Genomic DNA, 26,450 nt, shown 5'->3' with positions numbered 1-26,450 from the left:
AAAAAATGGGAATGCCGCAGCTTCAGAAGAGGGTAAAAATGGATACAAAGAAGAAACAAATGAAAGCAAGGCCAGGACTCATGGTCACAGACATGGAACGTTGGCTCCGTGTCATCGAGATACACCCCTTTCCATACTTTCCTTGGCTATACACTCCAGCGCAAAGCCCCGTCATCGTTCTAGGGCTCTCCACTATGAATTTCCCCCAAACATACACCTCAAACTAGAGTTCAGCGTCCACCCGCCTGGCTGTCTAACAAACATGACCAATGACCCGTTGGGGCTGAACTGCCACCCCCAGGCCCGGATGAAGAGCACTCACTGTCCTTTGGCGTCTTTCACGTCAATGGCTTCTGGGTTGTCCGCAATTTCTAGTAAGAGCCGCAAACACAGTGTGTGACCGTTAATTACTGAAAAAGAAAAGAGCGGACATTCCTCTTAACGGACCAGCACCGCACAGACCCCTCCAGGGCGAACTTATCTGGACTTCCGGGTCGCGGTTTCAGCGGCCGCTGCCGGCGCTGCCCAGGCTTCCGGCACGTGGCGCCCCAGCGTGCGGGTCCCTCGGTTCTTCCTCCCCGTCCTCCCCATCGGGCACTTCGGGCCTCCCCTAGCTTCCTCCTGGTCCTGTACTGAGACTTTGTTCCGGAAAACCGAAGTCCTCCCTCACCTCCTCGTGTGGGGCTGATGACCTCTCCCGAAGGTTCAGCCGTTCGTCGCGTTCCCCCAAGAGAGTCACCCAATTCCCTCTAACCCCGTGTCCAGCCTGCCTCCCGCCCCTTTTAAGAAGCAAGAATGGAGAAGGGGAGCAGAATGGGACGGGGGAGAGGAGGGAAGGGGGAGCCGAGGAGAGGAGGGAGGCGCGGAGCAGGTGCTGCCGTCTTTCCCTCCCAGTCGCTTCGCAGGTGGAGGCGGACGCGAAAGCAAGCGTTCTGCCTGAGGAGGGGCGACGAGCACAAAGCGCCCCCGGGTCCGGTGTGCGCAGGCTCTCGGCTCACCGCTCCCGGACCGGCCCGCGGCTCGCAGGACACTCACAGATGCGCCCCGCGGCTGCGGGACGGCTCCGCCCACAAGCGCCGCAAACTACAACCCACGGTGTCTCTGCCTCCCGGGGTCTCGCGTGGCCGCCCCCTCCCGCCCCTCCGTTCTGTCCCTGGCCGAGCTGTGACTCCAGTGCCCGCCTCACCCCTTCCCAGGCGCTGCCCCGTCCTCCCCTCGCCCCTTCTCACCCTGGTGGGGGCGGCCCGCAGGCAGGAAAGCGGGCCCTAATGTTGGCCTGGACCAGCTGGGGTCAAATACAAGGCTGTGCCCCGGCGCATCGGGCGAGATGCTACTTTGGGGAGTGGGGGTGTCTCCCGGGCAGGCAAGCGAGCCTCCCGGGATGATAACCCGCTGGGCTGAGGTGCTTGTTGAATGGAACCCACAGCCTTACAGAAAACATGGCTTTCCACTGAGGGAGTAGGATGAGAACAAACATGCTTAAAATGCCCAGCGTGACCTTCTCTCCTTTCTGAACCACGCGAACACCATGAAACGCGCCGCTTTGACCCCACGGCGGCTGTGGAGAGGGAAGGGAACAGCCGCAGCCATGTCGGGCTGAGGAAGGTTCTTCTAAGAGCTGCGTTTTACATTCTTTGGCTTCGCCGGCCGTGAGAGAATGCTGACTGAGCAGCGACCTGTCTGCCAGGGACAATGCATGTTAGAGCTAGTCCACAGCCATCGGCACCACTCAGAGGAACGGCGGGAATAATGCCCACGTCGCGGAGACGGCGGCATCGAGCTCGTTCGGCGGTGTTCCGGCTACGCGTCTCGGGAGGGCATTTTGCGCCCTTGTTGCTACAGGCAACACACTGCTGTTGCTGCTGTTTTGTTTTTTTCGTTTGAAAAATTACACTAAATCTATTGCCACTGGTAAAACACGCAAGAATTCGATGCATGCTTAAAAGGACATGATGGGCAGAGGACTGAGAGCTGAACAGTACAGACAGTGGGGCCATGAGAATGCACGTCTGGTGTGTTCTCAAGGATTTCTCTTCCCATATCAATTTGATATTCTTGAAATACTCATAATCATAATAGTTCCAAAGACGTTTGGTTTTTCGCTACACAGAGAAAGAGAAGAAATTCATCTAGGAATGCTGGAGAACAAACCCATTTCTAAGGTGGTTTTTGTTTTGTTTTGTTGTTTTGTGGGCGGGGTGTGGGGTTCCAAAGCATTTGGCTTTGGAACTTAGCTCGCAGCCCTCAGGTAATTTTCATTCCTCTCCACCATAAAAGTGTAGCAGCACTAGAATCCTCATTCGCTTCCCACACACGTTTTTCCCTAGTTGCCTTCTAGCACAAAGACGCTAGCATCTCCTTGGGCTGTGCCCTGCGCACCCCAGCTTCGTCTCACACCAGCCCGGTCTCTCCCCGGCGTGAGTGACAGCCATTCCTCATGTTGCTCACAGGCCACAACCGTCACTGCAACTCTCTGTGCCAAAACCCTACTCTCCATCCTGGCTCCGGGCCCTCCCAGTACTCTCAGGATTTGAAACAATCAAACTGCCTCTCAAACTGAAAAAGATTCTGGAAGCGCAAGCTAAAGCTTCTGCACAGCAGACATTTTGTGGAGAATAGAGTCAAAGGACAGCTCGAGCGTCTCTGATGAATGACGGGAGGGAAATCCAAGAGGAGTGAGTCGTCTTGACCACCAGGGGGCGCCATTGGCCCACAACCCGTGTCAACCGTGGCAAATGAACGACAGGGATCATCCTTCATTGTTTACCGGTTTACAAGGACAATGTTCACCATCAAAATAGGCCTTTTGTAACTGGCAGGAAATACCGTACATTGTAGCTAAAGGAGAATGTCTGCCATAATAATATACAATTAATCTTTAAGGAGAACTAAATTTGAACTTCATAATAATACCAAGAATGCCCTGAACACTAAACTTCACAATGATACTTTACAATAATAGCAAGAATACCAAAGCACAAAGTGTGATGGGAAATGAGAATTTATAGTTTAACCTTACCAACCATTACTGACTTCATGGCTCAAGTTTTTTCCAGGAATAATCATTTCCAGGTAATTAGGCAACACCATGTTTTTTCAATCTCTATATAGCTTTTCTTCAGTGGTTTGGAAATTCAAGGATATATATGGAAATAGTTTCACAAGACCTAATATTTTTTTCCAAATAACAAGAATCAAGTAACAAGTCTTTTCGAAAAACTGTCTCTGCTCCTTTGTTCCCCAATCCACCCATTATTCCATGGTCTGAATAAGATAGTTATTTCTCGTTATGAGACAGGATCTACTGTCCTGATCAAAGGTTGATATCATTGAATTCCTGACCCGAAAGGAATTCATGCCTTCGCTGAGCAACAGATTCTCCCACGTTACTTTTATATCTGTGTAAACATCCAGAAATGTCTTGACGGAATTTTATTCTATATCTACTGGAGAAAAGTCCCAGAAAAGGCAAATTACTTACTTTTTGATATATACATATACTTTTAAGAGTCTCTATTGTTACACATGATGCATCAAGAATCAGCACCAGAGCAAAAGCTAAGAAGCATCATTTAGACTGGCAGAATGATGTACCGATTAGATTGCTGTCTGATGACTTTTTATGAAATAGATGTGAAAAAAAATTGTTGATTTTTTGCTATAAAACGCTGTGTGATTTTGTCTTTGTAACTCATTTTAAGATCACCTTACACCCTGCTTCCTCTTTAGGAAGTTTTGGGATAGCCACTGGTCAAAATTCTGAACTCTCTTCTGAGTTAAGAAGGCAAGATAGGGTGTGGAGGATTTTTAGGGCAGTGTTTCTAATATCTTCCTTTATATGATACCATAATGCTGGATCTATGTCATCATACATTTGTCCAAATTCACAAAAGGGAGAGCACCAAGAACGGACCCTAATGTAAACTGAGGACTTTGGATAATTATGATGGGTCCCTGGAGGTTTAGCAATTGTAATGAATGAAATACTCTGGGGGAGGGTTACTGGTAATGAGGAAGTCTGCGCATGTGTGTGGGGGGGGGTGGAGGGAGACTGGAAATATACAGAACATCTCTGTAACTTTCTGTCAGTTTTGCTGTGAACCTAAAACTGTTCCAAAAGAAGAAGGCTAGAGCCTCTCTGGCTAGAGAACACTAATCCTCTTCAAGTGGATAGTGGGGCCAAAAGCATTTTGGAAGAGTGTAGGCAGAGTTGATATAGAAAGAAAACTGAAATTTTATAAAAGTGGGGATGAGAGGAAATGCTGCCATCCTTTTCCTTCGACTCGCAACCAGACTCCTGACAGGACCCACCTGAGGCATGGAGTGGGGTTCTTTTGGTTACATTGTCTTTCACAAAGATGGACGCGCCCTGATTGATAAGTGCTTCCACACACTCTGTGTGTCCCTTAAAGGCAGCCAAGTCCAGAGCGGTGCGGCCTTTCTCATCCCTGATGTCCAGGTCCACCAACGACTGCAGAAGGACTTCCAAGGCTTGGTGGTGCCCGTTGTAGGCCTGCAAGAAAGAAACTGACCGCTGAAATGCTCACTCACCCCAAATCCCACAACCACCCATGTGAGGGGCTAAGCCTCCCGGGTCACCGCTGGAGACTGATCCAAGTAGCACACCAGAAAGATGCTGGGGATAATTATTGAAACAGACAAACTGGAACATCAGACTGAAAAGTTATAATGCATAAGCCTCAGGCTACATATGAATTTCTGCAAGTTCTTTCTTGTTTGTGAAATAATATGTTCCAGAGGTACTAAATGTATTCTTGTATTTATATCTACCCATCTAATAATCTAACACAGACTAGCAGCTGAATGAATTAATATAATCTTCTATCAGTTCAGTCCCAAACATACTGACACAATCAGAATATTTGGGGGGAGACTTCTCTGTTAAACCTAGAGGGGGGAAAAATCATTAAAGACAACGTGGACTTGATAATTTATCAGAAGCATAGAGATCTGTTACAGGCTAACATTTTAATTTCTAAGCATGGGACCCCAGGCAAGTTTCTTAATTTCACTTAGAGTTTGTTTTCTCATCTATAAAATGAGAGCAATAAAAGCTGCCTCCCAGGAAAGATAAAAAGAGATAAATTCACAAGGTTTTCCGTAATATCTTGTGCACTGTGGATGCTTCCTCCTTTCTCCTTTTACTTCTCCCATTGATTATCGTGAAAACACAGACACAATTACGGAAATACATTCCCACATACCAGCAGCAAGTTCAGGCCTATGATGAGGTCCTATGCTATGTTAGGTCAAGAGGCTTCCACTACAAAGACACAAAATCGAAAGACTGAGATAATTTGCATGAAGTCTGTAAAGTTAAAAAATGTATGTGCACACACAGGGCAAAGGACATCGGAAATAAAAGAAAGCAGAGGGATAGGGATAGGTGGGGGGACTAAGGAGGGAGAAGGAAGTAAAGAAGGAGACACAGAGAAGACCTGTCCCCGGTGTCCCTGCCAGCCAGGGTCCCCTCTTCTGTCGGCTGCACTTTTCCCTTCCCCACTGCAGCCGTTACTCAAGGCTCAGCGTGTTTGAAAAGAAGCTTAACACAGACAAAAGAACAATATCTCTCATGCACAAAAAGCTCTTACGAACCATTTCAAAAATTAGGAAAATGTACAGAAGGGCATGAAAAGACAGCTCATAGAACAAGAAATAGGAAAGGCCAATGAACATATGGAGGAAACACGTACATTTTTTAAGGTGCTATTTTTCAACTACCAGACTGACAATGATTACGTTTGGTCACGTACTAGTTAAGTCAATACTAGTTAAGACATGGTAAAATAAAAGCAGGGGCACGGGGGCATGGGTAGCTTAGAGGGTTAAGTCTCTGCCTTCGGCTCAGGTCATGATCTCAGGGTCCTGGGATCGAGCCCCACATCGGGCTCTCTGCTCAATGGGGAGCCTGCTTCCCCCTCTTTCTCTGCCTGCCTCTCTGCCTACTCGTGATCTCTCTCTCTGTCAAATAAATAAATAAAATCTTAAAAAAAAAAAAAAAGCAGGGGCATGTGGGTGGCTCAGTCGGTTAAGCGTCTGCCTTGGGCTCAGGTCATGATCTCAGGGTCCTGGGATGAAGCCCCCTTGGTCTCCCTGTTCCTTCTACCTACCCCCTACTCCCTGCTCATGTGCTCTCTCTCTCAAATAAATAAATAAAATCTAAAAAAAAAAAGACATGGTGAAAAAGCAATCTATGTTCTGCTGCTCGTGTACACTGTGACATTTGTAGAGAGTGATTTGACAGAATCTATCGAAACCTTTTTGAAAAACTAAGCCGCAGACAGTATGTATAACATGACCTCATTTATATAAAAAGCAAATACACCCAGATATACCTATCTATATCTATGTATACTTCTGTATTCATAATTTCAGAATATAAAAGAAAGTGGGTTATGGACACTGCGGAGGGTATGTGCTATGGTGAGTGCTGTGAAGTGTATAAGCCTGACGATTCACACACCTGTACCCCTGGGGCTAATAGTACATTATATGTTAATTTAAAAAATGAATTAAAAAATAAACTGTTGGGGCGCCTGGGTGGCTCAGTGGGTTAAAGCCTCTGCCTTCAGCTCAGGTCATGATCTCAGGGTCCTGGGATCAAGCCCTGCATCGGGCTCTCTGCTCAGCGGGGGGCCTGCTTCCTCCTCTCTCTCTGCCTGCCTCTCTGCCTACTTGTGATCTCTGTCAAATCAATAAATAAAATCTTAAAAAAAAATAAACTGTTAATGGTGGCTACCTCTAGAAATGGAAGATAAAGTCACAAATATATGGACTTTTTTCATTTTACTTTTTAAAAAATCATTTGAATTTTTCCCCTAAGTATATGTTAACAACAATTATATCCAAAACTAAATATAAAAGGATCCATAGAATTTAAGAGTCCTGATAGGAAATGTTTGAATACTTTCTCTTGACATTATTTTTGTGAATGATTACAGTTATTATATATTATGTAGTAAACATATACGTTACCTATAATATGATGTATAAAAATTCACAGGCTGATGAATCTCAAATTTATTTCCCATTTGTAACGTCTCCTTTTACTTCTAGACTTGTATATTCAACTGCCCATTGATATTTCCACTTGAAGATACGCCTCTCAAGCTTAACACATCCCAAACCAAATTCTTAATTTCTTTCCTCAAACTTGTTCCATCTGCAGCCTCTTCCAACTCAGGAAGTGGCAAGGCTATGCTTGTCGCTCCCCAGGCCCAAAACTTTGGAGTCGTCTGTATCTTCCCTCTTCAGCCCAGAGTGGTAGCCCTATACAAGGGCTCTGGAACACTAGGGCAAGTAGGTGTTGAAAATAGCCTTAGGCTCCCCATGCTAGCTTTGGCAGGCCCTGTACAGGGGTGTGTTTGCTGAGAGGAAGGGATCCCTTTGCTAACCACACAGAGGTGTCACCACGTTCTCAGGCCCCAGGCAGGAAAACATCTACCTCTGCATCCCTGTTCTAAGTCACACACGTGTAGCGGGGCTAGCAGCAGCCCTCAATGCGCCATCATCTCTATTCTTTCTTTAAAATATATCCAGAATCGACCCAGTTCTCATCATAGCGCCGTCCTCCTTTGCTGGGATTATGGTAAGGGCCTTCCTTTCCATCCTCGCCCAGTGCCACCTTTTACCCAGTCAGCCTCCAGGTGAGATCTCTTAAAACCCAAGTTGGACATATCAGTCCTTGATGAAAACTAGTCAGTGGCTTCTTACCTCCTTGATAATAAAATCCAAAACCATTGAGCCCTTAGGATTAGGCCTCCTTCAACCCTGATCGTCAGCATGCTGCCTCACCCACTCTGTCCAACCACACCAACCCCTTCTCCTACCCCATGGTTAAATACATGCATTTCCTCCTCCCGGCTACCGCATCTTTTTTCTTTTCTTTCTTTTCCTTCATTTATCCTTTCTTTGTTCCTTCCTTCCTTCCTTTTTTTAAAGTTTATTTATTGTTTTTTTTTTTTTTTTTTTAGTAAGTTCTATACCCAACGTGGGGCTCAAACTCACAACCCCAAGATCAAGAGTCTCATGCTCCTCCGACTGAGCCAGCAAGGCATCCCGTATCTGTACTTTCTATTACCTGTCTGAAAAGCTCTTCCAATGCTCTCCTGGTACTTCTGCTTCAAATATCACCTTCTCTGGAGGTTTTCCTGAGCCAAAAAACAGCCCTCCGTCCTCCACCTCAGCGTATCACCAGACACTCTTGTCCCGACTTACCCTGCTTTATCTTTTTTTTTTTTTTAAGATTTTATTTATTTATTTGACAGAGAGAGATCATAAGCAGGCAGAGAGAGTGGCAGAGAGAGGGGGGGAAGCAGGCTTTCCGCTGAGCAGAGAGCCCGAGGCGGGGCTCCATCCCAGGACTCTGAGATCATGACCTGAGCTGAAGGCAGAGGCTTTAACCCACTGAGCCACCCAGGCGCCCCTATTTTATCTTTATAGAACTTATTACCACTTGATATCTGCTACTCATCTGTTGGTTTGCTTATTAACTCTTGTTGAAGGCACATGTGTATTTCTCACTGCTGTCCCCTAATCACGCCTGGCACAGACACCAGGTGGGTGCAGACACTTGATTATTTGGTGATTAATGACTTAATAGAATGGCTGTTATTATCATTTATTAGTATTAGTAGTAGAAATATAGATACACATTTTAAACACATATTTTTTAATTAGCAGCTATTTGCCTACCCAAACATTCTTTTTGTCAATGAAAAAAACAAAACAAGCACCGTTAATTAATTTGGCCAAGATCACCTATTAGGTGACCACGTTCGAATTTGAAACCCAGAATCTGTGACCACTAAAATCTAGGCTGTTAGGCAATGTCTTATAATTTTCCCAGTGATTTCACTTAAGTGACTTTTAAACAAAATACCTTTGTCTCCAACAAATATTGACTCAAAAACCTAGACCCCCCCCTCCACCCAGAAGGAGGCTTAACACAGAGATGAAGTGACTTGAACAGATGTAGAAGGCAAAAAGGGTGGGTACACTGGGGTTAACTTTCAGACTACTGTTCTGCTACTACACAAACTGCCTTCCTTGATGCAGGAAAACAAATTCCTCTATGTCCACCTTTCTGATCTACACTTGTTGTGCAAACCGTAACTGTAAGATTGTAAGCCTTCAGTGTGACCTAAAATTTGCAGCAATAGCTAAATCTACTGAGCCCTTGCTTGTGTCAGGCAGTCCTGGACATAAGACACTTCATTTAATTGCCACAACAACCCATGATTTGGATACTAGTGTTATCCCCCCCTTACTGACCAGGACACAGAAGGGCAGAGACATCACCCAGCCTTTCCATGGTCACTCAGCCTTACATGGGGGCGCTGACGTTCAAAGACAGACCAATCAGACCCCAGAGCCTGACTGTGGGCTTTTCATGACCTCCTACAGAAAGGGTGCAACAGGACCAAAAGGAATATGTTCCTTTACCTCTTGATTGTACGAAATTTCAAACTTGTACAACAAGAAGAGGTGAACGTAATGAATTTCTACGTACCCACCACCCAGTTTCAGCCATTATCAACTGACCATAGGTGATCTGAAGCCCACTTGGGAGGATCTATCCTCCGGTAAAAAGCAGTGGTGCTAGGAGGGTCTACATCAGGGTGTAAATCAGTCTATCTCACTTTCCTCTGGGCTTATCTGTGACTTATTTGAAAACTGACTTTGCAAAAAACACTTCTCGTTTTAAAGTGTCATGGCAGCAACCGATTCAGCTGTGTGGAAATCCTGACTCCACACCAAAGGGAAATGAATTCCCCGGAGAGAGCAGCAGGGTCTGGATGTCCTCTGCAAATGCTGGTTCCTTCGGTGCCAGTGACTACTATGACCAAGACAGTCAACATTTTCATTTCCATCAGTATAACTTAGCCTAGGAAAACAGAATCAGCAACTCATAAATTGCATGTGTATCTACAAAACATGATGGCTAACATGTTCAGGTTTAAAAAAGAGAAGACACAGGGGAAAGAGAAATGGACGAAGGAAGGAAGCCAATGTGAAGGAATGAGCTCTGCTCTGAACAGTAGAGTCACGTTACAAGGCACTTAAGTTAGGGTGCTAAACTTGTCCCTACACTTTCTCCTTTAATCCTCACCACAAAAAATACATCCATCAGTCTGTGTTAAATTTAGAGGCTTAATTAAAAAAAAAAAAAAAAAAGAGTGGCCCTGCTGGTGATTAGGAAATCTTCAGAATTCCATCCCATCCTTTCTTCTAAATCAGGCACTTGAAAGTCTCTTAAAGACAGAATGGTTGAAAGGCCAGATTTATCCATAGAGTTCCTTTCATTTCTCACCCCTAGTCTAGCTTGAATTTTAGCACGTAAAAGCATGACCCCACAGAACTGAAGACATAAAACTACGTGCACTCAACTTCAAGGACAATTTAAGGGAAATAATGAAAGTAACTTTGATTAGACAAGAACTTTCACTTACTGCCACACTTTAGAGCTCAACCCTGTAGACAAAGGACCAAGCGATATGAAATTCTAGTTAGGGTTAAATGCATGATTCTGTCTTTGGGCAGGTATATGGTTCTTGGAGTATACACAAAAGTATACAATAAAGCTTTAAACTCTTTGAGGAGGCTCAGGTAGGCAGGAAAGGAGACCTTTCTCATGTCAGCAGTCCATGATGAAAATTGCCCTATTTCTCTTCCTGTTTCCATCCTAAACTAGCTAATTAATAGGTAGTTTCACCAATAATTTCTGAAATAACAAAACGAGGAAGTAATCACAGAAAAGAACAAACATGCTCATTCAAAAAGCATGGAATAGGTTGGCTTTCAACAGACAAACCAGTTCAAACCTTCACAGAGGTAAGCAATCAAATATTTTAACTTTGTTTTCCTGAAAAATCTTTATTAAAAAATATATTGTTAGGTAACTTAAATATGTCTTAAATACAATTAATTCTTTGAACTTTTCAGATAGGAACGGAAGGCAATGAGGAGAAAGAATCTGGGATCTCAACAGAGTCCACAAAACAATGGGTCCATCTGGAATCTTGACAGCTGGGCCCTTTCATTTGCATAACCTTGCTTCTTGATTTAATTTTTTCAAGTGGAGGAAATGTTTATGAAATTCGCTGGGTTGATAACCCTGGAGACTTGAATCACTCAGCCAGGAAATGGTAACTCAAGGCAGGTCAGGTTTCTTGTGGCAGTCAAGGTTTGGGGGCATCTGGTTCTATTTCATTCCTAGAATTCATCCACGGAAGTAATAATGTGCTTTGGGTTTTTATCAAGCTAATTGCCACCAAGGCCCCTGGAGAGGGTGATGGGCATACTTGCAGGGTTCTTGAAGCAAATAATAATTTTTTAAAAGGCGTTAGCATTTAGAGGGCAAGAAAAACATAGTTTTAGAATTAATCCACTGCTATCACCCTGGTCAAAGCCATCGCCATCATCATCATCAACATCATCACTTCCTGGTTGTCTTGTTTCTCTGTTTGTTCCCTCATGATGTAAACTCAACACAGAAGCTAAAGTGATCCTTTTCAAACAGAAGACGTCTCATATCATCTGTCTCCTCAAATTCTTCCAAATGGTTTTCTAATTTGCTCTGCATAAAAGTTGAAATTCTGGGGCACCTGGGTGGCTCAGTGGGTTAAAGCCTCTGCCTTCAGCTCAGGTCATGATCCCAGGGTCCTGGGATTGAGCCCCGCATCGGGCTCTCTGCTCGGTGGGGAGCCTGCTTCCTCCTCTCTCTCTGCCTGCCTCTCTGCCTACTTGTGATCTCTGTCAAATAAATAAATAAAATCTTTAAAAAAAAAAAAGCTGAAATTCTTATAATGGAGCGGGAGGCCCTCCTCTGACTCTCCAACCCCTCCACAACTTGTCACCCTGCATCCCCTACCACTCTCCCTTCCCCACTCTGCTGTTCTGGGACCATGCCGAGCCTGCCCTTACCCCAGGGACTCTGAACTTCTGCCCAGAACACTCTTCTGTCAGATATCAATATGGGTAGCTCTTAAGGTCTCGTTCAGATGTGAGATTCTATGCTATACAAAGTAGAGCCTCACCTGACACCTCAAGGCGTCTTACTGGTCCCATCCGTAGCACAGGCAGCACCTCCTACCACCTGTCATGTTACAGATATCCTTGCCTATTTCCCTCCTAGACTAGAAACTCTGCAAAGCCGGAGGCTGGCTGTTGTTTACTGGAACCTCTCCAGCTGCCAGAACAAGTGCTTAGCACACACACGGTCAGTGTGTGTTAAATGCGAGAGCGACACATTAGCGTTAGTGAGGATGAAGCTAGCCAACTGCACCTGTTGCCAGGCACTGTTCTAACCGCCTGACATGCATTGACTCGTGTCACCTCCACAATGGCCCTATGACAGAGGTACTACGATTTTCCTCATGTCGTGGGTGAGGAAACTAAGACACAAGGGTCAGGTATTTGGCCAAGATCCCACAAAAAAACAATTAAATAAATTTACAAATTAGATAGGGTTTGGGAGTCTTTAACTTACTCCTTTTAATTTACAGGTGGGAAAACCATGTCTAGGTGAGTTTTGCACGGGAAGACTGGGGGCTGGGACCTCCTCTCTGAGCGTACCTCCCAGGCGCCTGCTAGCAGAAGTGCCAAATGCCCAGTTCTCTCCTGATAACACGCTACCCTGTCTTTACACAACCAGAACCCCCAGATCTTAGCAGAGCAACTGACACACAGTAAGCACCCAACAATAATTTTCAGAGAAAAAAATGAGAGATGACAGAATTTGGGGGAAGCTGAGAAAGTCTCTTCTCAGATTACTAGCAGGTGACCCCACTGATAAAGGGCATGTGAATTCTGTCTGAGATCACCGAAACAGTCCTCTCTCGAGGCAGCTAATGCTGTATGTGAACCCTCCGCTTTGGGATACCTTTCCCAGGGGCAGAAGATGGTTGGGCAGAGATTCTAGGGAGCAACCTTTAGGGTAACCTGTACTGAGAGCTAAGGGGCATGAAGTTTTATACATGCAAATATCCATCATCCATTCATCTCTAAAGACTGATACATATTTTAGCCTAATTTCAGAATGTGTGTGTGTATGTGTGCGTGTGTGTTTATGGTGGATGTGTTGGTGGGCGTGGCCGAGGGTGGTGACCGGGATCAGCAGAGGTGCTGGCGCCCATGTGGGGAGACGGCCAGCGAAGCTGGGACTCCATGCGGTGTGATCAGCTCATCCCAGTCCTGCTGGGATGGGGTCATGCCCACCCCTTGCCTGACTACTTACATATGCCCATCCACAAAACACTCCCCTCTGTTCTACAAAATCTCATCTCTGTTTTTCATCTGAGTGACGCTGAGAAGTGCTAATACTGGATGGTATTAAGTGACTGTCCCAACAGTTCAACTTAGAGACCCGGCCCCTTTCCGCTCTTCTTAGAATTCAGCCTCCAGATACGCCCAGACACCATCGCTGTGGCCGTGGACTTGAGGCCCCACGTTGCCACAGCACCTTCTACAGGGGAGCTGCTGTTGCTGGGTGGGGCTACCCATCCCGGAGGCTTCTAGAGAAGAGCTGGTGATCACCAACTCCTAGCAGGACACCGGCTGAGAGAAAGTGGTGCGTGAGTCTGCTGGCTCGGTCACCCCCGTGGAGAGTTTGGGGATCCTTGCTCTGAGCTGTTTCCCTTCAATCAGGGATGCGAAGAGGAAGCTCTACTGGTGACAGGATCGGTCTTCCTCCCTGCTCTGAGGTCTCAGCCAATACAAGAATCATAGCCTCATCCCTCCTACAAAACCCTGATTTCAAGGGCAAGCAGGAAAAGCCGAGTTGCATTTATGTGTCTGCTCACCTCACTCTCACAAGTTTGTGTTTAAATAGCTCACAACTTTTTAATTGTGGAATTTGGTTGATTTTGTGATAGGCTGTAGACTAGTGTACTGTTGGCTACAATCAGATCTTTAAAACCAAAATGTGTTCTTCAAATTTCCTCAATGTTTTTAATTGAACTATTAGATAGTAATAATTGTAAAGACTGTAAAAATGTATAATAATCATTTATTAAGTACACTGTGGTAAAGGCTTTAAGAAAATTATCTCTTTTCTTTTGCCATCATTTGACAGTTGGGGAAACTGAGGCCCAGATGGGGTAAGTAATGTGTCTGAGGTCACCAGTGGGTGAAGTTGAGATTGGAATTTGAGTCAGTCTTTCTCTCTGCAGCCTGTGCCTTTACCCATGTACTGTTTTCATTATTAGTTCTTATTGTGTTACTGTACTATCATTTTAAGAGCAGCCTAGTTCTAGGAACACCTAGATTCTTTTTGTAACAGAGGAAGCCACCCATGGCATCTCACTTACAGCTAAGTGGAGTGGACTCTTGGTAGCACCGGAGTCTGAATCTTCAAAACTATTGTTGGTTCTTTCTAAAAGCTGTGAAGACAAAAAGAAAACACGTGTACGTGAGTAAAATTTGCAGAAGGAATCCGCCTTTATGGATACGAATGTTGATGTCAATGCCAAAGAGGCTTCAGTAATGTAAAATATGATGCTTCCTAGCAATATAAGAAATCCGCTGCAGCACATCTGAAACAAGAAATCGGATGTAGCATATCTAAAACAGATACTCTAACTGAACCTTTCGACTTCTAGATCATCTCAGGATTTGCTAACGAAAAAAAGGCCTTCACACTTGAAAGATGCTCAGCCTCACCAATCCAGGAAAATAATTCATGTTCAAGCCACTTTTCACCCAGGAGATCATAATACTGAAAAATTTTAATACCTAGTGTGTATTCCATTATCAAATACACATTTACTGGAGATAGTGTTGGAAGAGACATATAAATCTCCTGTTCTCATGGAGCTTACATTCTAGGGAGGGAAATCATAAATAAACAAATACAGAAATAAGAAAATATCTGCGAATGACATGATACAATGAAAATAAAATAGGGTGATGTGATATGGGATGGCTGGGAAGTTACTTAACAGCTGATGATCAGGGAAGTCCTCTCCAAGGAATGACAATTAAAGTTAAGACCTAAATAATAAGAAGAATTAAACCAAGTAAAAGTGTGGCAGGAGAGTATTCTGGAGGAGGAAGTTGTGGAGAAGGGGGTACAAATGCATCAAGGGGGGACAAACATGGTGAGTGGAAGGAACAGAAAGGATAGTGTGACCAGGGTATGATGTTGGTGAGGATATCAGAAAAAAGACATTCTCATGAACTCTTTGAGGGAACAAATTGCTAAAACCTTTCTGGGCAATTTGTGCATAAATTTGACCCTAGGAATTAATTCCTAATAAATAATTAGACAAGTGCATGATGATGCATGTATAAAGAAAGTTCTTCAATGAATATTTGATGAATCATTACCAATGTGCCTAGACAATGAAGATTCAATAATAAATAATATATTAAAATATCCATTTTCTTCAGGGGGAGACAGATAGGCAATAAAAGAAAGAAGTTATGCAGTTAATTAGAAAATGGTATGTGCTATGGAAAAAAATAAAACAGGGAAGGAGGTTCAGAGAGCCAGAGGGGAGGTCAGTTTGCAACTCAACAGGATATCAGGGAAGGCCTTACTGGCTGAGAAAAGTCTTGAGGGTGATGAGAGAGCCTTATGGACATCTGGGGGAGGAGTATTCCAACCAGAGAGGCCAGCAACTGCCACGTCCCTATGGAATAGGCGTGCTTAAGGGCATCCAGGATGCTGGAGCAGAGTGAGCCAAGACGAGAACAATAGGAAAGGAAACCAGAGGGATGGTGATGGAGCGGGTGGGAGTGTCATCAAGAGCATTCTGGATTGTTCTAAGAATTTTGACTTTTCATCCTGAGATGGAATTTCAGTGTAGTGTTTTGTTTTTTTAAAGATTTTATTTATTTATTTGACAGAGAGAGAGAGAGAGAGAGAGAGATATCACAAGCCCGCAGAGAGGCAGAAAGAGAGAGAGGGGGAAGCAGGCTCCCCACCGAGCAGAGAGTCTGATGCGGGGCTCAATCCCAGGACCCTGGGATCATGACCTGAGCGGAAGGCAGAGGCTTTAACCCACTGAGCCACCCAGCCACCCCTCAGTGTAGTGTTTTGAGCAGAGGGATGACATGTTCTAACTTTTACACTCTAGGGAGGGCACTGAGAGAACCTGAGGCAATAGCCCACTGGCTTAAAGCAGTGGAGAGCAGTGGGGTTGGAGGGAAGTAGTTGGACTATAGATATTTTAAGAAGTAGAATCAATAGGATTTCCTGATGGATTGATTGAATATGAATGTAAAAAAAAGACAGAAGTCAAGAATGACTCCCAGGATTTTGTCTTATGCAAATGGAAGGATGGAAGTTCCATGAACTGAGATGGAAAAGACCAAAGGTGGAATATGTAGTGGGAAAGAATGAAAGTTTGGTTTTGGAAATGGTAAGGCTGAGATGTTTTTAAAGTATTCAAAAGTGCATGCTAACCGAACAGCTGTTGAGTATCTGGGTGTGGAGTTCAGGTATTTAAAGCCACAGGATTAGATGAGATGAGCAAAAGAGTAAAATAAATAGAGATGAGAGAGGAGGAGAGACTTGGAATGATGAGGGGGAGACAGCAGGGAGACAGACTGAGCAGATGAACTAGAAGGAACACCAGGAAGTGTGAGGTCTGGAAACCAAATGAAGAAGGAGTTTCAATGAGATAATGAGTAACCATGTCAGAAGTCCTAATAGGTCAAGTAAAATGAGCCCTGAGAATTGACCCCTGGGTCAATTGGCAACACGAGGCTATTAGTGACTCTATGAAGAGCACTTTATCAAAACACTGTTTCTATGAAAAAAAAAAAAACCAGAAAAATAGACAGCAACAGAGATGGTTAAATAAATCAAACTGGGACAGGGACTTCAGGGGAAACAGCAGAGTATGAAGTTCGGTGGCTCACCTTATCCCAATACAACTAGATAACACCCATATCAGTGTAAATAACCCAGAAAACAATCCAAAGATTGAAAGAGCAGACTCTCCACAGCTGTGTATAGGAAGAGGCCACATCAAAGAGGGTGGGAAAGGCATAAATGTGGTTGGGAGCTAAATGGACCTGCAGGACTGTTGGAGGGAGGGAGGAACAATGGGGGCACAGAGAAGGGAAAGAAACAGAACCTTAGACCAAGCACCCCAGGCACAGGAGCCTGCACAGGAAAGATGAATCCCCATAACATTTGGCTTTGAAAACAGGGGGAGTCTAATTTCTTGAGTTCTTATGATCAGTGGGGCTTACCACCTGGAACTTTAAAAATCAGTGAGCTCAGTTCTAGGAGAGCCAGGAGGGTGACAGGAAATGGAGTCCTGCCTGTAGAGAGACAGCACAACAAAGAGCCCAGAGAGGCAGCACAGAAGCAGCAGTTTAAAAAATGCCTGGGATATACGCAAAGATTTATTTACTAATCTCACAACATGCGCTAGAGGCGCAGGAATTTTTAGGAGACTATTCTAAGAAAAAAAGAGTTGGCAGGTATCATTATCCTCACTTGTCCCCTAGCCTAGACACACTGACCAACATTTTCCACTTATGTTGCTAACAGTACCCCTGGCCTAGTGTGCTTCTCCACACCTGCCCCCTTCAATATGTCCTTGGCCGGAGCCCATCCAAATTGGTGCCACAAGCCTGATGGTGTGCAAGCAGCCCTGACAGGAGGCAGTGCTACATCAGAGTGACTCCTTCCCTGGTGAGAAGGGAGGATAATGACACACACCAGTCTACTGTGGCTCCAGCGCTGGGCTGGGAGTAGACATCAGATCTGACTGTGGGCCCTGCTCACCAACAAAAGCTTCTCAGGAGACAACACAGGGAAAGTGCACTGCAGTTTGGTGCTACTACATTTCCGGCAAGTCTTTGGTCTGACCCAACTCAAGCCCAAGTCTGGCCCACTGATAACACAGGGACCAAACCCTGCTGCAAAACAATGAGAGCTATCAGAGACGACTGCACTAAAGGCAAAAGCAGCCCAACCACAATAGTGGGGTGCACACAACACACACGAGATACCCCAAAGCACCAGGTTCAGGTAAACAGGGGATTTTGCACTGCAGGGCACTATTGGATCTCTTCTTCATAAGGCCACTATTTTCAAGAGCAGGAGATGTAGGGGACTTTCCTAGTACATAGAAACACACACAGGGAGTTAGACAAAAATGAGGAGACAGAAGAATATGTCCCAAATGAAAGAACTGAACAAAATCACAGTAAGGGAGGGAATCCAAATGGAGATAAGTAATATACTTGATAGCAAATTTAAAGTAATGGTCATAAAGATACTTTACTGGACTTGAAAAAAGAGTGGAGGACCTCAGTGAGACACTCAACAAAGAGAAAACAAAAAAGAGCCACTTGGATGATGATGAATTCAATAACTGAAATTAAACATTTCCTAGATGAAATAAATAGTAGACTAGAGGAAGCAGAAGAATAGTCAGTGACCTGGAGGACGGAGTAATGGAAAACAATCAAAGTGAACAGAAGAGAGAATAATAATAAAAAACAAAAACAGACTTAAGGAATTCAGTGACATCATCAAGCATGATAGCATTCACATTATAGGAATCCCAGAAGAAGAGATAGGAAAGGGGGCAGAAAATTTATCTGAAGAAATAATATCTGAAATTTCCTGAATCTGGGGAAGGAAACAGAAATCCAGATCCCGGAATCACAAAGATTCCCCAATAAAAATCTACCCAAGGAGGTTCACAGCAAGACACATAGCAATTAAAATGCTGCAAAGTAGTGATAAAGGGAATTTTAAAGGCAACAAGAGAAAAGAAAGCTGTTATATAAAAGGGAAGCCCCATTAGGCTATCAGTGGAGTTTTCAGTAGAAACTTTGTAGGGCAGAAGGGAATGGTATGACATATTCAAAGTTCTGAAAGAGAAAAAAAACAGCAACCAAGAATATTCTATCCAGCAAGACTATCATTCAGAATAAGAGGGATAAAGAGTTGTCCCTCAGACAAACAAAAGTTAAAGGAATTCATCACCACTAAACTAGTCCTACAAGAAATGTTAAAGGGGACTTTTTTTTTTTTTTTAACAAGAGAGAGCACACATGTGTGTGCACAAGCAGTGGGTATGGGCAAAGGGAGAGGGAGAGGAAGAATCCCAAGCAGGCTCCACACTCAGCACTGAGCCTGACTTGGGACTCAATTCCACCACCCTGAGGTCACAACCTGAGCCTAAATCAAGAGTCAGATACTTAACCAACTGAGCCAAGGGCCCAAGGGCCCCTAAAGGGACTTTTTGAATGCAAAGGAAAGACGATAAGTAGAAGAAAAGTAGGAAGCACAAAAGCAGTGAGTTAGCTTTATTATAAAAATCAGTCAAGGGATTCACGAAATAAAAGGATGTCAGGTATGATACCATATATCTAAAACATGGGGGTGGGAAGGGGAGTAAAGAATGGGTTCAAACTTAAGCAATCCTCAACTAAATATGCACGGCTACATGCATAAGTTATGTATAAACCTGGTAACCACAAATCAAAAACTAGCAACAGGTAGGCAAAAAAAAAAAAAAAAGAAGAAAACGAAAAAAAATCAAAAGAAAGGAATCTAAGTATATCACTAAAGAAACCCAGCAAACCATGGGAAAAAAAAAAAAAGCAAGAGAAGAAAGCAACAGAGAAGAACTACAAAACAACCATAAAACAAGTAACAAAACAGCAATAAGTACATCCCTGCCAAAAACTACTTTGAGGGGTGCCTGGGTGACTCAGTTTGTTAACTGTCTGCCTTTGTCTCAGGTCATGATCCTGGAGTCTTGGCATCCAGCCCCACATTAGGCTTCCTGCTCAGTGGGGGATTCTGCTTCTCCCTCTCCCTCTGCCTCTCCCCCCACTCATGCTCAAGCACTCTCTCTCTCAAATAAATAAATAAAATTTTTTAAAAAAATTAAGTCTTTTGAATATAAATGGACTAGATGTCCCAATCAAAAGACATGGGTTGAGAGAATGGATAAAAAAGTAAGAACCATCTATATGCTGCCTACAAGACTCATTGCAGATTGAAAGTAAAGGTATAGTAAAAGGCATTTATCATGCAAATGTAAGTGAAAAGAAAGCCAGGGTAGCAGTACTTACATCAGACAAAGTAGACTTTAAAACAAAGACTGTAACAGGGGACAAAGAAAGAAACGTTATGATCATAAAGGGAATGATCCAACAGGAAGATGTAACAACTATAAATATTTTATGCACTCAACATGGGAGCACCCATATACATAAAGCAGCTAATAACAAACATAAGGGAAGTAACTGACAATAATACAATAATAGTAGGGGACATTACCGCCCCACTCACATTAATGGATAGATCATCTGACAGAAAATCATCAAGGAAACAGTGGCTCTGAATGACACACTGGAGTAAATGGATCTATTCAGAACACTCCATCCTAAGACAGCAGAATACGCACTCTTTTCAAGTGCATATGGAACATTCTCCAGAATAGATCACATATTAGGCCACAAGACTCAACAAATTCAAAAAGACTAAAGTTATACCATGCATCTTTTCTGACCACAATGCTAAGAAACTAAGAATCAACCACAAGAAAAAATTCTGGAAAGAACACAAATACATGGATTTTAAATAACATGCTACTAAACAATGAATGGGTCAACCAAGAAATCAAAGAGGAAATTAAAAAAAAATACATGGCAGTAAATTAAAATATAATTATCCAAAATCTTTGGGACAAAATAAAAACTGTCCTAAGAGATAAGTTTATAGCAATACAGACCTACCCCAGGGAGCAAGAAAATTTTTTTCTTAAATAAACAACCTAATGTTACCCCTAAAGGAACTAGAAAACGAATAAGCCAAACCACAAATCACTAGACAGAAAGAAGTAATAAAGATTAGAGCAGAAATAAATGAAATAGAAACTGAAAACAAAACAAAACAGATCAATGAGACAGGAGCTGGCTTTTTGAAAAGATCAACAAAACTGATAAACCTTGAGCCAGACTCATCCAAAAAAAAAAAAAAAAAAAAGAGAGAGGACTCAAATAAAATCAAATGAAAGAGAAGAAATAACATTGATAGTACAGATACAAAGAATTATAAGAGAATATTATAAAAACATATATGCCAACAAACTAGACAATCTAGAAGAAATGGATAAATTCCTAGAAACATTTAACCTCTCAAAACTGAATCAGGAAGAAATAGAAAATTTGAGCAGACCAATTAGCAGCAATGAAAATGAAGCAGTAACAACAAAAAAAAAACCTCCCAACAAACACAAGTCCAGGACCAGATGGCTTCACAGGCAAATTCTACTAAACATTTAAAGAAGAAGCAATACCTATTCTTCTCAAAGTATTACAAAAAAACAGAAGAGGAAGGAAGGCTTCCAAATTCAATCTATGGGGCCAACATTATCCTGATACAAAACCAGATAAAAACACTCCAAAAAAGGGAGAACTACATGCCAACATTTCTGATGAACATAGATGCAAAAATCCTCAACAAAACACTGCAAACTGAATACGATAATACATTTAAAAAAGATCATTCATGGGGTGCCTGGGTGGTTCAGTTGTTAAGCATCTGCCTCTGGCTCAGGTCATGCCTGCTTCTCCCTCTTCCACTCCCCCTACTTGGGTTCCCTCTCTCACTGTATCTCTCTCTGTCAAATAAATAAAATCTTAAAAAAAATCATTCACTGCAATCAGGTGGGACTTATTCCTGGGATGCAAGGGTGTTCAATATTCAGAAATCAATCAATGGGATATATCACATCAACAAGAGAAAGGGTAAACCAATTTAATCATTTCAATAAATGCAAAAAAATTCATTTGACAAAGTACAACAACCATTCATGATAAAAACCCTCAACAAAGCAGGTTTAGAGGAAATATACCTCAACAAAATAAAGGCCACACATGAAAAATCCACAGTTACCATCATACGTAGTGGGAAAAAAACTGAGAGATTTTCTCCTAATCTCAGGAACAAGACAAGGATGTCCACTTTCATCACTTTTATTCAGCATAGTACTAGAATTCCTAGCCATAGCAATCAGACAAGAAAAAGAAATAAAAAAACTGGTAAGGAAGAAATAAAACTTTCAGTCTTTGCAGATGACATGATACTATATATGGAAAGCCCTAAAGATTCTACCAAAAAAAAAACCCCTGCTAGAATTAATAAATGAATTCAGCAAGTTTGCAGGATAAAAATCAACATACAGAAATCTGTTGCATTTCTATACACTAATAATAAAGTAGCGGAAAGAGAAATTAAGAGACCAATCCCATTTACAATTGCACCAAAAAGGATAAAATACTTAGGAATGAACTTAACCAAGGAGGTAAAAGAGCTGTACTATGAAAACAATAAAATACTGATGAAAGAAACTGAAGGTGACACAAACAAATGGAAAGATATGCCATGCTCATGGATTGGAAGAACAAATATTTTAAAATATCCATAGCGCCCAAAGCTATATACACATTTAATGTGCTCTCTATCAAAACACCAACAGCATTTTTCACTGAACTAGAACAAATAATCCTAAAATTTGTATGGAACCACAAAAGAGCCCGGATAGCTAAAGCAATCTTGAAAAAGAAGAAAAAAACTGGAGGTATCACAATCCCAGATTTCAAGATACACTACAAAGCTGTAGTAATCCAAATACTATGGTGCTGGCACAAAAACAGATACACAGATCAATGGAACAGAATAGAGAACCAAAAAACAAACTCATGATTATATGGTTGATTAATTTTTAACAAAGGAGGCAAGAATATGCAATGGAAAAAAGTCAGTCTCTTCAAAAAATGATGTTGGGAACACCGGACACAAAAGAATGAAACTGGACCACTTTCTTACACCACACACAAAAATAAATTCAAAATGGATTAAGGACCTAAACATGAGAACTGGAACCATAAAAAACCTAGAAGACAGCATAATCAGTAATTATTCTGACATCAGTCATAGCAACACTTTTCCAGATATGTCTCCTGAGGCAGGAGAAACAAAAACAAAAATAAACTATGAGGACAACATCAAAATAAATGGCTTCTGCACAGCAAAGGAAACAGTCAACAAAATAAAAAGATAACTAACTAAATGGAAGAAGATATTTGCAAATAACATATCTGATAAAGGTTTAGTATCCAAAATATGTAAAGAACTTACACAACTCGACACAAAAAAACCCCCCAAACAACCCAATTAAAAAATAGGCAGAAGACATGAACAGACATTTCTCCAAAGAAGACATCCAGATGGCCAACACATAAAACAATGCTCAATATTACTCATCTTAAGTGAAGTGCAAATCAAAACCACAATAAGGTATCACCTCACACCTGTCAGAATGGCTAAAACCAAAAACACAAGAAAAAACAAGTGTTGATGATGTGGAGAAAAATGAACCCTTGTGTACTGTTGGTGGGAGTGCAAACTGGTGTAGCTACTGTGGCAGACAATATGGAGGCTGCTCAAAAATTAAAAGCAGAATTATGACATGATACAGTCATTCCACTACTGGTAACTACCCAGAGAATATAAAAATGAAAATACTAATTTGAAAGGAATGTGCACCCCTATGTTCATCGCAGCATTATTTACAGTAGTCAAGATATGGAAGCAGTTTCCATCAACAGATGAATAGATAAAGAAGATGTGGTATATATATAATGAAATAATATTCAGCCATAAAAAAGAATGAAATCTTGGCATTTGCAACAACATGGATGGATCTAGAGACTATAATGTTAAGTGAAATAAGTTAGTCAGAGAAAGACAAATACCATATGATTTTACTTATATGTGGAATTTAAGAAACAAAACAAATGGACAAAGAAAACAAGAGACAAACCAAAAAACAGACTCTTAAATCCAGAAAACAAACTTATGGTTACCACAGGGGAGTGAGTGGGGGATGGGTGAAACAGGAGAAGGGCCGTAAGAGTACACTTATCTCGATGAGCAGTGAGTAATGTGCAGAACTGCTGAATCACTATATTGTACACCTGAAATTAATATAACACTGTATGTCAACTATATTATAATTAAATTTTTGAAAAGCTTACATAAAGTTTCTAAGTAAATAAATAAATAAGAGTGGTGTAATCAACCATTGAGATAAATTATCTCTCTTTATGTTGCCTTTAAATTCTTCTTTGCATAGTGATGTATCCAAAAGGAACAAAAACCCAACACCTAAAGCAGCAATGTGTGATGAATGTGGCGGTACTCAACATCCCCTCTGGCCTCCTAACCAGTGGGCTTGGACTGCAGAAGCTACACAGTTATGAACTGTTTCCTAGACTCTCCTGAACTAGGTTCCAGATGTAACTTAAGTCCTGCCAAGGAGACACACTACCCTGAAATGCTGACAACAGACATGAGCAGAGGACATCTCTGTGATTTCTGACGATGGGCACAGACGTGAAGACTGTCTTTCAGCTCCCTGGGTGCAGGCTCCTAGCCTAGTGAGGGTGAAGTAGTCAGACACAGGGACACCGGGCATCTGTTCTTGGCAGTACGGATCAATCAGATGCTGTGGGGCTCTAGGACCAACAGTGGTGGCACTGACAAGTGAGTCCCCCCCACAACAGCCAGGATGATATGCCCATAGAACAGCTCTTCTGCTGATTATTTTCTGATTCCCTGTCACCCTGACTGTGGGGAAGGGGCAACCACCCGGCTAGCCCAAGCTCAGAGTTCAGGCTCATTTCTGGAGGAGCACCTTAGCGTCTCCTCTTCTAGACAGCCCACCAATCTTGTAAATACCTACTTTTAAAAAATCAAATTTTTTTCTGCTTAAAATAGCTAGCATTGTCTCTGTTTCCTTCAAATGAAACCTAATTGATTCAAAGAGTAATGGAGTTTATCGTAGCAGTTTTCTTAATGGGGGAGGCAAAGGGGAAATTACACCACTCAATGCACCAGAAAGCAAAACTTCCTAAAATCCACTTTATCCATTTTTCTTCAGGAAAGTCCCAAGCTTCTTAAGTGGAAAAACACATTTTTAAAAGCAATATTTGTGGAATAGTAGTAGCACTTCCATTTTTAAAAAAATCTATACCAACGTGACGACAGATGCAGAGAAAAAGCCTAGAAATCCCTACCCTAAAATGTATAGTACAATAACCTAAGAGTGGGATTATGGGTGAATTTTGTTTTCTTCTTTTTCTTTCCTCATTTTTTTTTTTTTTGCAGTAACTGTGTATTGTTTTTGTAATCAGAAAAACACTAAAGCTATTTCTATTGGGGGGAAAAAAATAAAAGCTATTAACCTTCCTTTTCATTCAATAGAATGATATTCACGGACCACCCCCCTCCGCCCCGCCCCCAATAGGTCCAGAACTCCTTTCTAGTTAATCCATGTGGAACAAAATGCTTGGATTCTCTGGTAGATCAAATAGCAGCATAAAATTTACCATCTAAGAACACATGCTTTTAAGTTTATAAAGAATACAATGCAAATAATTTTATCAGAAGCATAAGGCATTTTATGTTTGTTTTTGTGAGTATGAGAATAGAATCTGGAACTTAAACAATCTAGGATAAGTTAGACTAATGAGACTAAATTTAATTTTAACTTCAAAGCAAACAACTTTAAAACCAATCTACCAAGCATAGTTGAAATACAAGTAGCCCTAACTGCTTGAAAAGGCTAGAAAGCAGCTGTTCTTTGCTTTGTTTTGCAACATTATCACCTGCAAGACTTCCTGGAATTGACAGTGTGTACTGACAGCAAGTCCTGTCCTAGAATGAACTTTCAATCAAAGGAACACAGGCTCATTTCCACCATTATCACAAACATGATGAACAGAGACAAGAAGATGAAATACTGTTTCTAGCCACAAACTAGGCATGTTTCCATAAGATTTATTATGGAATAAGATTTTTCCACACACATACTTTGATCATTCTAATAGCATGCGATATTTTACTTCTATCATTTATTTACCAAATATTTGCAGAGAGTTATCTCTGTGCAGGACCCCGGATTAGGCACCAGGATTCAACTGTGCAGCGGGCAGATGTTGCTGCTGACCTGAGTGAACGTGGAGGCTAATGGGGAACCCACGGAAATTAATGGGGAATGAAAAAACAATGGGAGCTAGGACGCAGGATGTTATGGGAGCAGGAGAGGTACCTGACATAACCTGGGGGGTCAGAGAGACTCTTCTGTCAGGGAAGTTCTAGCCCGAGACGTGGATTATAGGAGTCAGCCAGGCACAGAGAGAGAGAGGGATTTCCAGGCAAAAGGAAGCACATGTGAGAGCAGTGAGTACAAAAAAATTTAAAAACTTTCAGTTTAATAAGGCTAGAGTAGTATGTAGGGGCAAGGAAAGGATGAGTAGCACAATGGGAGGTTGGAAACATAAGCAGAAAATAGATTTGGTATAGAGCAATTATATCGTTCTTGTCCAGTCCAGGACATTTTTGAGAGGAATGATTGTGCCAGGATGATAGCTGTAATCCA

The 26,450-nt window shown here is 42.3% G+C and overlaps 1 protein-coding gene across 1 annotated transcript in view; it reads right to left on the bottom strand.

Moving 5' to 3' along the window:
* Positions 1-26,450, bottom strand: part of ANKRD44 (ankyrin repeat domain 44) — a 316,406-nt gene that overhangs the window by 22,946 nt on the left and 267,010 nt on the right. The window contains exons 17-19 of the mRNA XM_080798591.1: positions 14,331-14,402; positions 4,312-4,513; positions 323-410 (exon numbers count right to left, since the gene is read on the bottom strand). Coding sequence (XP_080654717.1) covers positions 323-410; positions 4,312-4,513; positions 14,331-14,402 — 362 coding nt within the window. The remainder of the gene's footprint in view (positions 1-322; positions 411-4,311; positions 4,514-14,330; positions 14,403-26,450) is intronic.

This window comes from Martes martes (assembly GCF_963455335.1).
Source record: "Martes martes genome assembly, chromosome: 3".
In the NCBI taxonomy this organism is placed as follows: domain Eukaryota; kingdom Metazoa; phylum Chordata; class Mammalia; order Carnivora; family Mustelidae; genus Martes; species Martes martes.
Note: the sequence above shows the minus strand (reverse complement) of the source record. Positions and strands in the feature narration are given on the sequence as shown.